This window comes from Rutilus rutilus (assembly GCF_951802725.1).
Source record: "Rutilus rutilus genome assembly, chromosome: 20".
NCBI lineage: Eukaryota > Metazoa > Chordata > Actinopteri > Cypriniformes > Leuciscidae > Rutilus > Rutilus rutilus.
In genome coordinates, this window is record NC_140225.1 from 30,341,195 (window position 1) to 30,356,996 (window position 15,802).

Genomic DNA, 15,802 nt, shown 5'->3' on the forward strand with positions numbered 1-15,802 from the left:
AGCATATAAGCCGGAGATGCATCCTGATTGGAGATAAAGTGGCATGATTGCAGCCAAATTACACACCGACTCAATCACAAAGCACTGCACTCAGACCATCAGGGGCATATCAGGCCGATATGAGATTAAATAATCAGAATCTGCACTCAGACCTGCTGATCTTAAACTGAACTGATAACAATGTGTCCGAACAAGGTGCGAAGTGACGTTCACTGTGAGTCTGCGACTAATCATTTTTCGACTAATAATTCGGTTACACGTTATTTTGATAGTCCACTTTAGAAATTCTACTAAATATAAGCATCTACATGTTAACTAACTCTAATTAATTTGCAACTACATGTCAACTAACTCTCAGAGTATTAGTAGACTGTTAGGGTTAGTAGAATAATTTGACATGTAGTTGCAAAGTTACCTATAGTCAGTAGAGTGTCTGTTGAGGAGAATCAAAATAAAGTGTTAGCAGATATTAAGCAGACAGTCTACTAATACTCTAATGACTGATATCGTTGATAACTTACGCATAGTTACTGTAGTAGAATGTCTAAAGTAAACTATTGAAGTGGACTAATGATCCAGACGTGCTTTGTCGGTTAGGATCCTGGGTGTGCTCTTTGATACCAATCTTTCATTTGAAAGTCACGTGTCTAGCATCTGTAAAACCGCATTTTTCCATCTTAAAAGTATATCTAAATTACGTCATATGCTCTCAATGACAAATGCGGAACAATTAGTTCATGCATTCATGACATCAAGGCTAGATTATTGTAATGCTTTTTATGGGTGGTTGCCCTGCACGCTTACTAAACAAACTACAGCTGGTGCAAAACGCAGCAGCTCGAGTTCTTACCAGAACCAGGAAGTATGACCACATCAGCCCCGTTCTGTCAACATTGCATTGGCTCCCTATTAAACATTGTATACATTTTTAAATATTGCTGATGCACTAAATGGTTTAGCTCCGCAGTACTTGAGCGAGCTCTTAACGCATTATAGTCCTTCACGTCTATTGCGATCTCAAAATTCCGGCCAGTTGATAATAGCTAGAATATCAAAATCGACTGCTGGCGGTAGATCCTTTTCCTATTTAGCACCAAAACTTTGGAACAATCTTCCTAACATTGTAGAACATGCTTCCTAACAAGCAGACACATGACGAATGGCGTCTACGCTAATATTAGCCTCTCCGTTTATCCAGAGGTTTACCGCAGTCCGCCGGATCCAAGCCGTATCCTGATCTGATGAAGGACCTGCGCCTGGACACGACGACAACGCAGTCTTGAAGTGTCAACTAGTCTCTCCCCTGTGAAGACCTCCTTCCCTTCCCTTCACCTCTGTACAGATAAAACACTGTCAAAATAATTCCAGTCCACATGGCTACGCGGAAGCGATAAATTCTGTATTATGAATTTTTAAGGCCAGGCAAGTAATTTGTTGAGGTCAATTTGTAAAGAAAGACTACACGCCTGCGCACATATATATTAAAACGCACATACCTATAGACTAAACACGTAATACATGTTGTGCACGCCGTCTGCGTTTTCACAGATTCACGTTTTTGAAGTTTGCACGGAGATGGTAACTTTTTTTTTACGCCTGCACCTTGGAACTGATTTCAGGGTTTGTGTTCTCGAGCCACCAGGCACTGTTTAGTGCGGATGAGCGGGCCAGAGCGCGTTCAGGGTTTTCTGTTAGAACGGTGTCGTGTTAGCGGCCCCTAAATTAACTTTGCAACGGAAGTGAATCAATCAATCAAAACTAACTTTAGCTGGACAATGACTTTATCCTAGAGCTGCTGTAAAGCCAAACAATCTCTGTTACTTTAATTTTTTATTATCACTGTAAAGCTGCTTTGAAACAATCTATATTGTTAAAAGCACTATATAAATGAAGGTGACTTGACTTTGTTGCATAATTAATTTTTTTATATAATTTATAAACGAGAGCAGATCTTTTGGTTTTTCTATCTAAAGTGGACTATTGAAATAAAGTGTTACCAAGATTTTTTTTACAGAGTTTCAAATTTGGCATCACCACCAAAAAGTAATAAATGATTAAAATAAAAAAGCATATTTTTTTCGTTGTTTTCGACCCATGTAACCTTGCGTATAAATAAATAAATAAGGTGTATTGATACTGAAATATCTGAAACTGTTCTAATACTCCCATATTGCAGTATCGATACACCGATACTAACTGTGCGTTCTCACTTTCTCTTCTCTCTGAGGGCGAATTGACACACACCCGCCTCCTCGCACTCACTCGCCTCATTCGCTCCGGTTGAATAGTGCTTGTATTGCGCATCATTTTAGTCATTCCCATAAGTTTCCCGCTCACACCAAAAGCGCGTGCACTACTGATGTCTTTAAGTGGCGTTCTCAAACAGCTCATGAGTACCATATAAACTTCTTTTTCTTATTGTGCGGAAAAAAGTTAAGAGAAAATGCATGTTGTGTAACAGTATATTGGATCCGATCAGCTCTTAAAGTGACAGCAGCCTAATAAACCTGCTGCAAAAGACAAGAGAAAATCACTTGCTGCTTTTGACTAAATAACTTTAACTTTAACTGAGAGCATTAATATGTATTTACTTTTTACAATGAAAACTATCCAGTGTTATTTTACAATTGATTACTTTCTTACCTGAATATACTGTTAGACCCAACCTGAAAAACTTAAAGCCATGTTTATTTAATTTGTCTCTTTATTCTATTGTATTTATTTGTGATACTGTTTGCAATTTATTTGTTCTTATTTTATTACTGACTGTTTACTTGTCTTTTTTATGAAAATGTAGTTCAATGATACAAATTAAGCCTCCCTGTGCTGTGTGTAAGCTATTGCAACAAAATTATCCAAATTATCAAACAATTATGAGATAACAAATTATCTGTATGGCGGTATATATGGCAGTTTCTCCCATAGTATCGAAAGTGGTGTCGAATATAGATATTTTCCAAGATCCTGATAAGCAAACAATATTTTCATAAGCAGCGAAACGCTGAACATTCATGTTAGTGTGAACAGGCCTTAAAAAGGAAAAGATGTTCTTGGTCTTACTGCCCATAATTAGTGCACACTATTAAAAAAAAAAAAGAAAAAAAAAGTTTGTCTTCATAATCATTCTTCAAAATCTATAGTGTTCTGTACTGTATTTCACCATTGTTCACACAGAAATCAGCCTGTCCGCATGTCAGAAGCAACAGTCTAGCCAATTAAAACAGTTACACAGTAACAGAGATGAACTGGCCAATACAGTTCCACTGAATCCTCACACAAATACTGCAAAACAGCCTCACAGCGAGCTTGTGCTCATTAAAATCAGGCACTGTTCTCCTCCTTTACCTGTAATGAAAATAACACATTACAGTCACTTACGGGTCTCAAATGCAGCCCTTAATTAGCCGGCAAAAACTCAAGGCATTCGTCAGACAATAGAGCTGTTTGATTGCCTGTAAAACCTTTATTTTATTTATTTCCTGAAGCCTACGCTGTCAGGCACAATGTTTTTTTGGTTTTTTTTTACGGTGCCAATTTAATTAACATATTAGCAAAAATTCAAACCAAAAATCTGGTGACTGACCACTTGAACAAATACAACAATTCACAATTACACTGCTGTGGCCTATTCAGATAGAATAACCAAGAGTTGAATTAAGAACAGTTTCTAGAAAATGTTGAACCAAATGACTTTCATGCTGTTTGGCTCCGTTAATAATATTCATGTATTATGCGAGTTGTGAACTTGCTGTCTGAAATGTGAGAAAAAGTCCTGAAAGAATTGTTAATGGAATCATTATGTGGAATCGGAACCAAAATAATTCATTTTTTTGTGATTCGCCTTGTGTGAGGCGGAAACTGTGCTGCCCTTCGAAATCCCACATGACAACAAAGGAGGTTCTCCTTATGTTTTATATATGTGGTTCACATCTAGATAAGTTTGCAGTCCCCTCGTCCTCCCTAACCAGCATGCTTTGCATTGCCAAACCTGCTGCTCTTTGTAGTGACCCTGCAGGGGTCCTGTAACTCTACAGCTGCCGGTCAGTGGATTAAAGTGATGCCTGCCAGCTTCATACAGCTATAAAGAGTTCATTAATTTGGCTGCTTTGATCATAATCATTAAAAATGGATTGCAGTCCATTGCATGTCTCATCTCATCTCTCTCCCTCATCTACGCCTGCAACTTCAGAAAGAAAGATATTTTATCCACCTCTTTCCTGAACATGGATGATTCATAATGGAAGACTGTTGTCATTATGCAGTCAGTGAAAATAAAATGTTAGGGACCTGACATTTCCACGATGCCAAAAACATGGACGGAATACAAATGGAATTTAAAAAATAACGTGGAATGTGTTACGGAATATTTTGGATGAATAAATCAAAAGTAGGGCTGCACACTTAATCGAATCGCGATATGGAATCATCGAAATAACTTGTAATTGTGGCAAATATACTTTTATAAAGCAGAATGCACACCTCGAAGTAGTATAATAAAAACAATACCAATAATAATCAAATCTGTATTAAATATATCAATACTCTTTCAGAAGATGTCATAGCGCCCCCTACCATATAACAGTGAAAACACAGGAAGCTGGAAATTTTCGTCAATGGCAGAGAAAGAGTAACCTGGGAAAACCCAGACAAACTTCCGGCAAATTTAGATTTGCTCTGCAAGCAGTCTGGCAAAGAGCCCATTCAAGCCCATTTCTAATCCGTCCAAATCGAGGCACCAATCAGAAACGTTGAGGCGGGCTTTACACGATTTACGATCGCTCTGATTGGTTTTAGGTCTATCCAGTTGCGCCCAGAGGCATTTGAGCGACGTCCGTTGGTGAAGCGCACCAACTTTTAAATGCATTATTATATTCAAATTGCAAACACATGAGGACAGTCTCCATGAAAGACTCACTGGCAGATGAACGTGCTCCTACATTTCTCTCCGAAACGGTAGGAAATTAAATTAGATTTAATAGAGGATTTTAACTGTGACAAGATGATTGACAGGGCAGTTTAAGTGACAGGATGCACGCGACAGATCCGTCCGATAAAGATGACGAAGTAGTATGTCCCAAAGCTTGCCTACTTTTTTGCTACACATTCAAAAGTAAATACCTTTTCTTCACAAAAAGAGTACATACTTTTATGGCGTAGTGTAACTTAGTGACGCAGCATATGGCTTTACACGATGACGATCGCTCTGATTGGTTTTAGGCATGGGCGTCGGAAGAAAAAAAAAAGTGGGTGGGTCCTCCCCCAGAAAAAAATGTTACTGGAGTAAATACCATTTCATGTATTCTGGTGCCTTTTAATTAAACAAGTAAACTAAACTACACTTCACGTCGGGCGGTTCTTTGCCTCCACGTCGTGCATTAAATGCACAGAGCCATCCGTGGATTATCCCCCTAATACCATGGTCATTTGCCAGCAATGACAACTTAAAGCTGTTATTGATGTTTGCAACGTAATATTTGACTGGAAGGGTACAAAGGGCGGTTACTTTCGTCAGTTGCGGCTCGTTGAGAAATATAATGTAGCGATTCAGCGGAAATGGAGTTTAATTTATTAGGGAATTCCTCAAGTGGAATGGATTTGACTGACGGCGCTCTGAAAAGCGAACAGACACATGCGCTGAATTAGAGACGGTAAAAGTGAGTGGGTCCAATATCATTGGTCTTAAAAAGTGGGTGGGTCTTGTCCCACCCATATACAATGGTTCCGACGCCCATGGTTTTAGGTCTATCCAATTGCGCCCAGAGGCATTTGAGCGACGTCCGTTGGTGACGCCCCTTTGGAAATGAGTTATTAATGAAGCTTTGCCAGACCCAGGGCTCTAGAGTGCGACCAAATTTTGTAAGTGTGCGACTAACATTTTTCCTAAGTCGCACCGGTGCACCTAACGTCCTCGCATCCGCTGCCTCTCCACGGACGTTTGTTGGCGTTTGTTCTCCTTTGACGGAACTCACATTCTTCTCTCACGTGATGCCACAGCTCGCACAACACGACAGCCCTGCTTAATAATGAGTGACGACGGAGGACAGAATTAAACATTCAAACGTAGCCTGGTTACACTTAAGGTCTGTTATATTAGTCAGATTTTATTTAAAATTTCGGCTTCCAAAGATTATAAAAAAATATATATTGAGGTAAACCCATTAAAAACTATCTAACTACGCGCAACTTCTTCCCTTCGCAGCATTAGGCGGTCATTTCTCCCTAAAACTCAGAATCAGAATCAGCACGATCAGTGATTGTTGTAAATGCAGTCTAGCTACTGTTGCTAAATTGCGGGACGCGTTTAATAACTGAAAGAGATATATATTAAAAACACAAAAATCTGCGCAAGAGATGCTGTTCGCATGGCGGCGCGCGCTCCGAAACAGACCGAGACCGGCCGAGACAAGCAAATTATACTTTCGGTTTCATGTGCAGATTGTGCGCGTCTAAACGATCAATTGTACACAAAAGCGTGTCAATTACCGGCTTTGAGATTCACTAAAACAGTTTATGTCTTAAATGGACGTAGTTATGGAAATAGTTGGGAGAAAATGGTGCATCAGTAGCCTATTAGATCTGCATTCTGCACCCGGTCTTAAAGGGGCCGCAGTCTAATAAACATGCTGACGATTGCGCCATTACTGTAAATCAAACAACAAGAGAAAAATCACTCACAGCTCTTGAAAGAATAACTTCAGCTTTAATAAGCATTAATCTATGTATGATAAATTTTACAGTGTTATTTTACATTTTATTACTTTATTAGATTTCTTTTTAGACCATGCCTGAACAGTAATGTTGATAGGCCTTCCTGAAATTAAAGCACTGTGTAGGCCTATATAAAGTGTATCTTTGTTTAATTGTTTATCTTTTGTTTATCTATTGTTTATCTTTGTTTGTTATATATAAAACAAAAAGAACCATAAGAATACAGTTAAAGTACTGTATCGATAAGCAGTATCGGTAAGAGTAGGAATACCGTTAATAATTGTGCTTCAAAAAATAAATAAAAGTTTTTACCTACACCTTCTTGTTTAAATTCATTTACATAATATATATGAATGTGTATAGAGCGTAATAAAAAGGTGACCTTAAAATTGTGGCGTTAAAGGTGATACAGCCGAGGAAAAATTTGGGTGCACCCAAATTTTGTGCTGGTGCACCTAAATAAAAAAGTTAGGCGCACCAGTGCAACCAAGGCAAAAAGTTAGTCTGGAGCCCTGAGACCATAACTCAGTTACTACTGAGAATGGTCTGGTTTTAACCAGGCTAGAGAAAGAGTTCAAGTATTAACAATTTAAAATACCATATATATATATATATATATATATATATATATATATATACACACATATATATATTTATATTATCTGTTTTATTGTTCCCAAATAAAAAAAAAAAATTTTGTAAAACTTTTAATAAATTGTTTTTCAATTAGACATGAATTTTATTTAACCATTAAAAGGAATTCAGAACATTTAAAACAATTCAGTAAAATGAAAACAGAAATAAATAAAGGATTTCGGAACCTGATTTTGGGAGAAAAATAAACCTGATTTTAAAAAAACTAAAACAAAATTTGTGGAAATAAAAGTGACCAATTCAAATTCCTGCAGGTAAATAATTAACATTTTCTTCATTTCAGCGTTCCAGTGTTAGCTTGTAAGTAAAGATACATGCTACTCTTTAATCTTCGTTTGTGGGACTTCCTTGTCTAATTTGTAATTTTTCAATATAATATCATTTATATCACCACATTGGTGGTGGTTGAGGAGATTCCCCCTTTCATGTAAAAAGCGCTTTGAGTAGGCCTGCCTAGAAAAGCGCTATATAAATGTAATGAATTATTAATTATTATTATTATTATTTAGTAGCAACCAACAACAAATGTTGAACCTGAATCTTAGATTTCAGATAGTTCAGATTTGCAGTGTGCAAATAGCTTCTACCATAATTTTTAAAGAAACCAGGGGAAACCTGGCAAATGAGCTTATTTTAGAAACCTGTGGACAGTGATTCCGGCAGTGGATCAGTGCCACACACAGGCCCTATAGACCAGCCAGGGGTACATGTTACCAAGAAGGTTACCAAGTAAAAAATAAATAAATAAAATATAATAATAATAATAATAATAATAATAATATTATATATATATATATATATATATATATATATAAATATAAATATAAATTCAAGAAAATACTACGGCTGTCAAGAGATTAATCAGCAGCCAATTATCAGCTATTTTAAATAATTCACTACCATTCAAAATAAGTTTCCTATGTTCATACCAAGGCTGCATTTATTTGATTAAAAAATACTGCAAAAATATTCATATTGTGAAATGTAGTACAAGGTAAAATAACAGTTTGTTTTATTTGAATATATTTTAAAAAGTAACGTATTCCTGTGATCAAAGCTGAATTTTCAGCATCATTACTCCAGTCTTCAGTGTCACATGATCCTTCAGAAAAACAGTTGAGCTGCTTAATGTTTGTGGAAACTGAGGTATGTTCTTTAGGATTCTTGGATGAATACAAAGTTCAAAAGTTTTTTGTAACAACATACGGTAAGTCTGTACTGTGACTTTCGGTTCAAACTGAATGCATTCTTACTAAATAACAGTATTAATATCTTTCAAAAAACAAACAGTGTGACAAACAAGTGGGAGTGCGAGTACAGCGCATGACTGACCTTCTGAACTTGTCTCTCATTTTCTCCAGGTCGTCTCTGGTTCGACCCAACTCGGCCTGCATGTAATGTCGACTGGTTTCGAACTCCGTCTCCATGGCCTCCATCTTATGAGTGGTCTGGGACAGCCGGCGCCGGATGTCTTCATTCTGCTGCTGCAGGAGCCTGAAAAATAAGCCAGAGCAATGAAAGACATGACAAATGCAAGCCATTGACATGAGAAACAGTTAGTCAGATAGAGTTCACAGCACACCGCTCTAAAGCATTCTCATGCATTTCAGCGCTTCTCATTTCACTACACTAGCGTAAAAGACTCTTTAATATCCATACTGAAGACTGTTCATCATCCACATCACCTTGCCATGCCCGGGAAAGCATTTGTGTGCACATTCCGGATGCATATCTCACATTTCCTCTCAACACTTGGTTATTCAACGGATATCTGTGTCATGTTTGGTATCATTTTACAGCTCAAATGTAATGACCACGGTAGAGATGTTTGAGATGCAACTATCATTTGAATACGCATTAAGGAGAGGAAGAGGACGTCTCTGTCTCTCCCACAGCATGAGCATCTCATTCGTGTTCATATTTAGAGTCATAAATAGTGTGTTAACGCATTTCACCAGGTTTGACATCAATGATGCCAAAAGGCACTAGTGAAGCATGTGTCAGAACCGTTTGCATCATGCATGATTCATATGGGTGATTTTTTATGACAATTTTATGGTGCTTTGTTGATCTCAGCACCACGCACCCTCTTTCACTGTGGCATTTTATTTTTAACTTGCGTTGTTCAATAAATAATTTCACTTAAGTGTTGAAGGATAATCCCTGAAGTTGTCCTCTGCCACAGAAGTCAACGTTTTACACAATCAGGCGATCTGAACTTTCAAGCTAAATCATTGTTTCCAATGAAAGCTTAAAGAAATCATTTTCTGTTGGACAAGGAGATTTTATATATGAACAACAACTTTAATGGAGTCAGATTAATTTTATATGAGGCCGATAAATAATGAAACAATGCATGTCATCGTTCAGCTGCTCTTTTTGTATTGGTTGAAACTAGCAGCTGTAATTTCCAGCCCTACTTCATATATCATTTCGCTTTTAATCTGTTGCTGCCTACAATCCAGACTATGTACACCATTACTGTCGATTTACAATCTTAAAATAATGTTAACTTTAAATATTCTTTAATTGATATACACTACCGTTTAAAAGTTTGGGGTCGGTAAGATGTAATATATATAGTCACATAGTGTTAAATAATATAATCAAGATACATCATAAAATCAGATAAAAACTTAAAAGGGTTTTAAAGTATCGAAATATATTAAAATAATAGCAACCTTCTAGAATAGATTATAAAATCAGGCATCAGATAAAACAAAAAAAATAATACAAAAAACTGTTTCATTGCCTGTAAATCATATTTATGCCTGATAAATGTTCTAAATTCTCTGACCAATGGCAGGTGTGGACTGTGCATAAGTACTTGAATACTCTATTAGTCTTGTTCAATCTTTACAGTCATTCCAATAAAGCTAAAAGCTAGCTTGTTGACTAAGGCCCTGTTTACACCTGGTTTTAAGGCGTAATTTGGTCGATCGGATCACAAGTGGACGACACTAAATACAGGTGTAAACGGGGTCTAAAACGTTTTGAGCTCAGCGGCAGCCATCTTTGTTGTAAACAAATTCAACCCAAGCGCTCTTTGGTGATGTGGATGATTACGTTACTGTTGATCATCTGTCCATCACTGTATAAAGCCCGCCCTGACAATTTGATTGGTCCGAACAGCTCTGGTTCGAACATAGTTGCTCCACAACTCAAGTCCAGACCGAACTTCCCGACCTCAAATGTTGTGGGCGGGGCTAAGTTCGGCTGGCATCCAGGCTAACTTCCAGAGTTAGTCGAAAACACATTCGACCGGATTGCTTTCGTAGTGTAAACGCTCATGTGTTGAAACAGCTACAAAAGACCTACTCTCCGCCTACTGAACTAATGCGTGAACATTATGGGAAGCGCACTAGCCAGACGGGATCTAAACTTTATCGGCTGAAGACCCAAGTTAGGTTTGAAGATGAAAAACATACCAAGCACAATGTTCTCTCACCATTCCTGATTTCTAGCACACACTCACAGCGTTCGGATGGTCTTCGGCTGTCAGAGCAGAAACTAAAGCTGATGCTCCCAGTGTTTTTCCATTGTTTCATTTTGAATTCATATGTAAATTATGCAAGCTTATGTCGTCCATTAGATCAAAAGATTTGAAAAAGTCCATACATTTATACATAGACGTACAGTAGACTCTTCCCTCGAATAAATCAGGACAGAAGTGGTTGAAAGTGGACAAAAGAGACGGATTAAAACACCAGGTGTAAACGGGAATGTGTCTCACTCGTCTACTCGTGATCCGATCGACCAAAACGCATCTTAATACCAGGTGTAAACAGGGTCTTAGAAAGAAAAAGTGCAAAACTAAAATGGCGGCCAATAAACAGAACACCCCACAGACTCTGTCACAGGACTACAGGTGCACCTCAGCTATGGGAGCTTTCACATCCTACATCTAATGTACAGCGAGAAGGTGTCAAACACATGATTATGCCTCCGCCAAGACTCCTGACACCTGCCAATTACTGCAAAGAAAAACACATCCACAACACTTAAGCAATCGGAAGGTGTTGAAATGTGGCTAGGGGAGGCTGAAGCATGTTTCCCAAACCTAATGCAAAGAAAACTACAGTACATGTGTGCAAAACACTTAACAATCCTGAGCCGGATGACTAAAAGGCTCTCTGAGGTACAGCAATAGGCTAAATGTTGAGCCTACTGAGAGCGAGTTAAGGTTTAGTCATGCAGGTGTGTGAATGTGTGATTAGGAGCAGTACAGGAGTGTGTATGTGTGTGTGTGTGTGTGTGCAGCTGCAGTGAAGCAGAACACATCTGCTGTGTACCAGCAGTCACACGTCTGCCGTCTCATCTCTATACCCACACAAACATCATGTGTTACTTCTCATTTTGTGTTTATTGTTATGTATGTGTATAGGGGAATAACTGTGTATATTATTTAAAAAGGACCTATTATGCTTTTTTACATGTTCATCTTTCTTTATTGTGTAATGTTGCTGTTTGAGCATGAAAAAGGTCTGCAATGTTACAAAGCAAAAGTTATTCTTTGTATCTGTGGTCTGGAGTTTTCTTCCGGTAACGGAAACGTCACAATATCCATGGATCCATTTCAGTGAACTATTGCCTGCCTCTATATCAAGATATCTTGAAAAGAACCTATTAAGACATTTATAAGACAAATAATGTCAAATGGATGAAAAAAAAAGAAATCAAGATATAATTGAATTAATCTCTATTCATGCAAGCAGTAGATTATTGGTAATCTGACAGCATCTTCTATCAAATTAATTGGCGTAATTACACCAAGAAAAGCACCAAACTTGATAACAGTCATTTTATGGAAACAAAGTGTCAATAAGCCACAGAGCATCAACTCTTACAATTAAACCTGTTCTCATAACAATTCTATCAAGTGCTTAAATGAAGAATCTTATCAGGACCAGCTAAAGCCTGAGATAACTTCCTGACGCCTGGACGCACAAAAGAGTCATTAAACTGGTGAAGGATAGGAGTTTAGACAAGATCGACCAATCAGGGCAGTTAGCCTCAGTCTGACCGCAAGATTCAAACACACTCAGACACTTTACAAGCCTGAGCCACGACTGACTAACAGGGTGGTCCTGTACAGTGAATGTACAATAATTAAACAGTTTCTCCCATAAAGGCCCTTTGTTTGACATTTGACCGATTGGTTGGCTCGTTCAGACGAGATGCTCAAGAGTTTGAATTCTTTTTATGCGATTTCCCAATGCTTATGGGGAGAGGTTTGTTCGAATCCCTATAATCCCGAGTATGAGCCAGTGATTAAATCCGACCAGCTAGACTTGAGTCCTAATGCGGAGATGATTCTTTCTTGTCTGTTTACAGGTTAAAACCAAATCTGTCCCTTTCACTACATGTTGTCATGTGGACAACTATTTAGTAATTATTCTGATTTGAAGAGGACCTATTATCTATTTTTACATGTTCAACTTTCTTTAGTGTGTAATGTTGCTGTTTAAGCATGAAAAAGTTCTGTAATAGGGCTGCACGATATTGGAAAATAATTACATTGCGATATTTTTTTCCCAACGATATATATTGCGATATTGCGAGCCATCAATCCAGGCTAAAGTCAATAATTACCATTCCATGATATTAATAATTTCACTAATAAGCAAGCTTCATTACAAGTGACAAAAAGGTCACTTAATATTTTCTTCCAAAATTAGAACATATTTCTGTCAGAATTCGGTGAACGTTCTACGCAATCCAACGTGGCGGCGCTCTTAACAGATGTTTGTTTGTTCATTAGGCTATAATTCCTCAAAATAAGTAAAAAAAAAAAATCGTATTCTCTCTCTCTCTCTCTCTCTCTGTTTTCGGTGCTGATGCAGTGACGCGTTCATGTAAACGGCACCTAAAAGCTGTCACAAAGAACCAGCAAAAGTAATGATTATGAATATGTAAAATATTGCAATGAGACATTTTAATTGTTTATTAATAAACAAGTGTTTTCTGTGTCGGCTGCAAAGATGAAGTTGGCGATACTGACTCGCGATCTTCGCAGTAGTGAACGCGCCGGAGAGAAATGCACATTTCATACGGATTACATCGTTTTATTTTGTGTTGAATGGTTCTGTTTAAAAGTAGAGATTTCTGTAGATAATAGAATTTTTTTTTTTTTTTTTTTTTGGTGTGTGAGGCGAGTAGGCTACCTTATACGCTGAGTTTCGGTTCATGGATGATAGCTTAAGCTCCAGTTCAGGCGCTGGCGCCTCCGTGTCGTGATTATCTATTGTCTGCTATATTTACTTTTTATTTATTAAATCCAGGAAATTGGATAATGAAACACTGATTAAAATTAAGATTAAGAAACGAAATTCGCTTTAAAGAAAGGGTTTGTTCTTTCTGTTTGAGGTCTCTGTGAAAGTTTTAAAGCAGTCTTTTGGTGCCGCTTTCAGAGCGGTCGCGTCCGTAATGGAGAACTGTTACGTAACATTGTTTTTTCCTCATAAATGCGAACATGAAAAATAAAAGACAAAAGACTTTTTAAAAAAGACAACCATCCACAACTTTATAACACTCCAGGCAAAGTACCTCTTTTTGGTCAACATCCTCATTTTCGTAGCCGAAATAGTCCCAAATAGCTGATTTTGACTTTCTTTTTGGTACGAAATCATCATTCTCTTAATACACCATGGGTGCTACTACCCTTCACATCGCATGTTCCGGCGATGTGACTATCGCTCATGCGCACATCGCGATGTCGATGTTAAAACAGAATATCGTTCAGCCCTATTCTGTAATGTTTCAAAGTACAACGTCCCTCCAGCGGGAGTTATTCTCTAAATCAGTGTGACTGTTTCTGAACTCCCTTAAACGCCTCCATTGCAGTCGCGAGTTTTCTTCAGAGAATGAACACGGCACCATATTACTCATTTAAATAAGTCCTGGCCAAGGCATATGCAAAAAGGGGCAGAGCCTGGTTGAGTTAGTTAGTAGCGTGTTGAAACTCGTAGTTATGGTATTTCCAAAACACGCTTGAAGCGGTTGACCAATCACAAGACCAGTCGACCAATCAGAGCACATTTAACTTTTCACATTTAACTTTCACAAATTCTACAATTTGCATTTTTACCATTGCTTTCTAAACTTTAGTCAACAAGAAGTTAATCTCAGAAAAATGTATGAATTGGGGTTGCATGATTGTTTTTGCATGAGGTCAAAATGTGTACAATGCAACAAAAAATCTGTGCTGACTATTATTATCGTCTAGCTATAAGTGGTGCACCAAAATTACGGCAACCGAAAATGAAAAATCATTTAAAATTCAAAATCATTGACTGAAAAAGTGGTTAATTCTCAGTTATCGGATGATGTGTTTATCGACATTTTGCATACAATGTAGGTAAGCTACAATAGGTAAACATTTTAGTGACTGTTTCGATATTTCAAACCATCTTTTGGTGCATTACTATAAGATACTGTTGTGTCTTCAATTGTCGGCCAAAAAAAGAAAGGCATTCCTAATAAAAAGTGACAGCTGATGAAATGGTTAAATGCTTCCCAAGAGAAGAGAAGAAACACTAAAAAGCGGTGGCAAAAAAAGAACCAGTGTCGCAAGTCTCCATCGCTGTGTCATCAGATGGGGAGTGATAGTAGACGGACTCGTGGGAATCGAACTACACACAGCATCTCAAGCGATACACACCACACGAATGAGGCATTATAACATCCAACAGCTCACAGACATCAAATCTTTCATTGACAGACTCTAAAGATTCCCTAAGAATATGCAACACCTTTTCCTTTTCTGTCCTTTTCTAGTTTCTAGTTTCTAAGGAAGCATAGGGCATGGCACTCACAACACACGCCCGGACCAATCCTCAAACCTGCCAACGTGACTCTGCTGAAAGCAACAGGACCATCAATGATTCATGCAATAGACCTAGATGGGGGCAGGGGTTTTAAGCTATAAATGTAACTCTTTTTAGTAGCAAATCGCCTGTTCGCAGCCCCATGTTAGAGCACAAATGGAGCAAAAGAAGAAAGTAGCTAAATGTAAAAAGCACAAAGAGACCGTGCGTATGTGCTTTTAAGAGACGTGCCACACATTCCCCAAAGCACTTCTGAACACTTGCTGAAAGAAAACACGTGAAACCATCCAGCCTTCTACGATTTTCTTAATTGTTTTCATTATTCATGACATGAAAGATGCTAAATTAAATGTGTGAGACACGCACGCATTGTGGGTTTTTGTGTGCAAACCCTAACATCTGTTTAGAAAATCCTCCACTTTATTTGATTGACAAGGACCGCCACATACAGCTTCCAGTGTGATAAGGGTTCCTTCAATTGTCGGTCACACATTTCTGAATGTGCATATGTTGCTTTCAGGCACGCAGCAAAGAGGATTTATCTCTTTCAAGGTTAGCAAAGACATTCTCAACCATGAGCCAAGTAGTTAGCGGTGAAAAAAAAGATCTTGCAA

The 15,802-nt window shown here is 37.9% G+C and overlaps 1 protein-coding gene across 3 annotated transcripts in view; it reads right to left on the bottom strand.

Moving 5' to 3' along the window:
• The window catches only part of LOC311279721 (tight junction-associated protein 1-like), a 111,998-nt gene that overhangs the window by 24,880 nt on the left and 71,316 nt on the right, over positions 1 to 15,802 (bottom strand). For all 3 annotated transcript variants that reach the window (XM_084391404.1, XM_084391406.1, XM_084391405.1), the window contains one exon: positions 8,695 to 8,856. In XM_084391404.1, the coding sequence (XP_084247530.1) occupies positions 8,695 to 8,856 (162 nt within the window). The remainder of the gene's footprint in view (positions 1 to 8,694; positions 8,857 to 15,802) is intronic.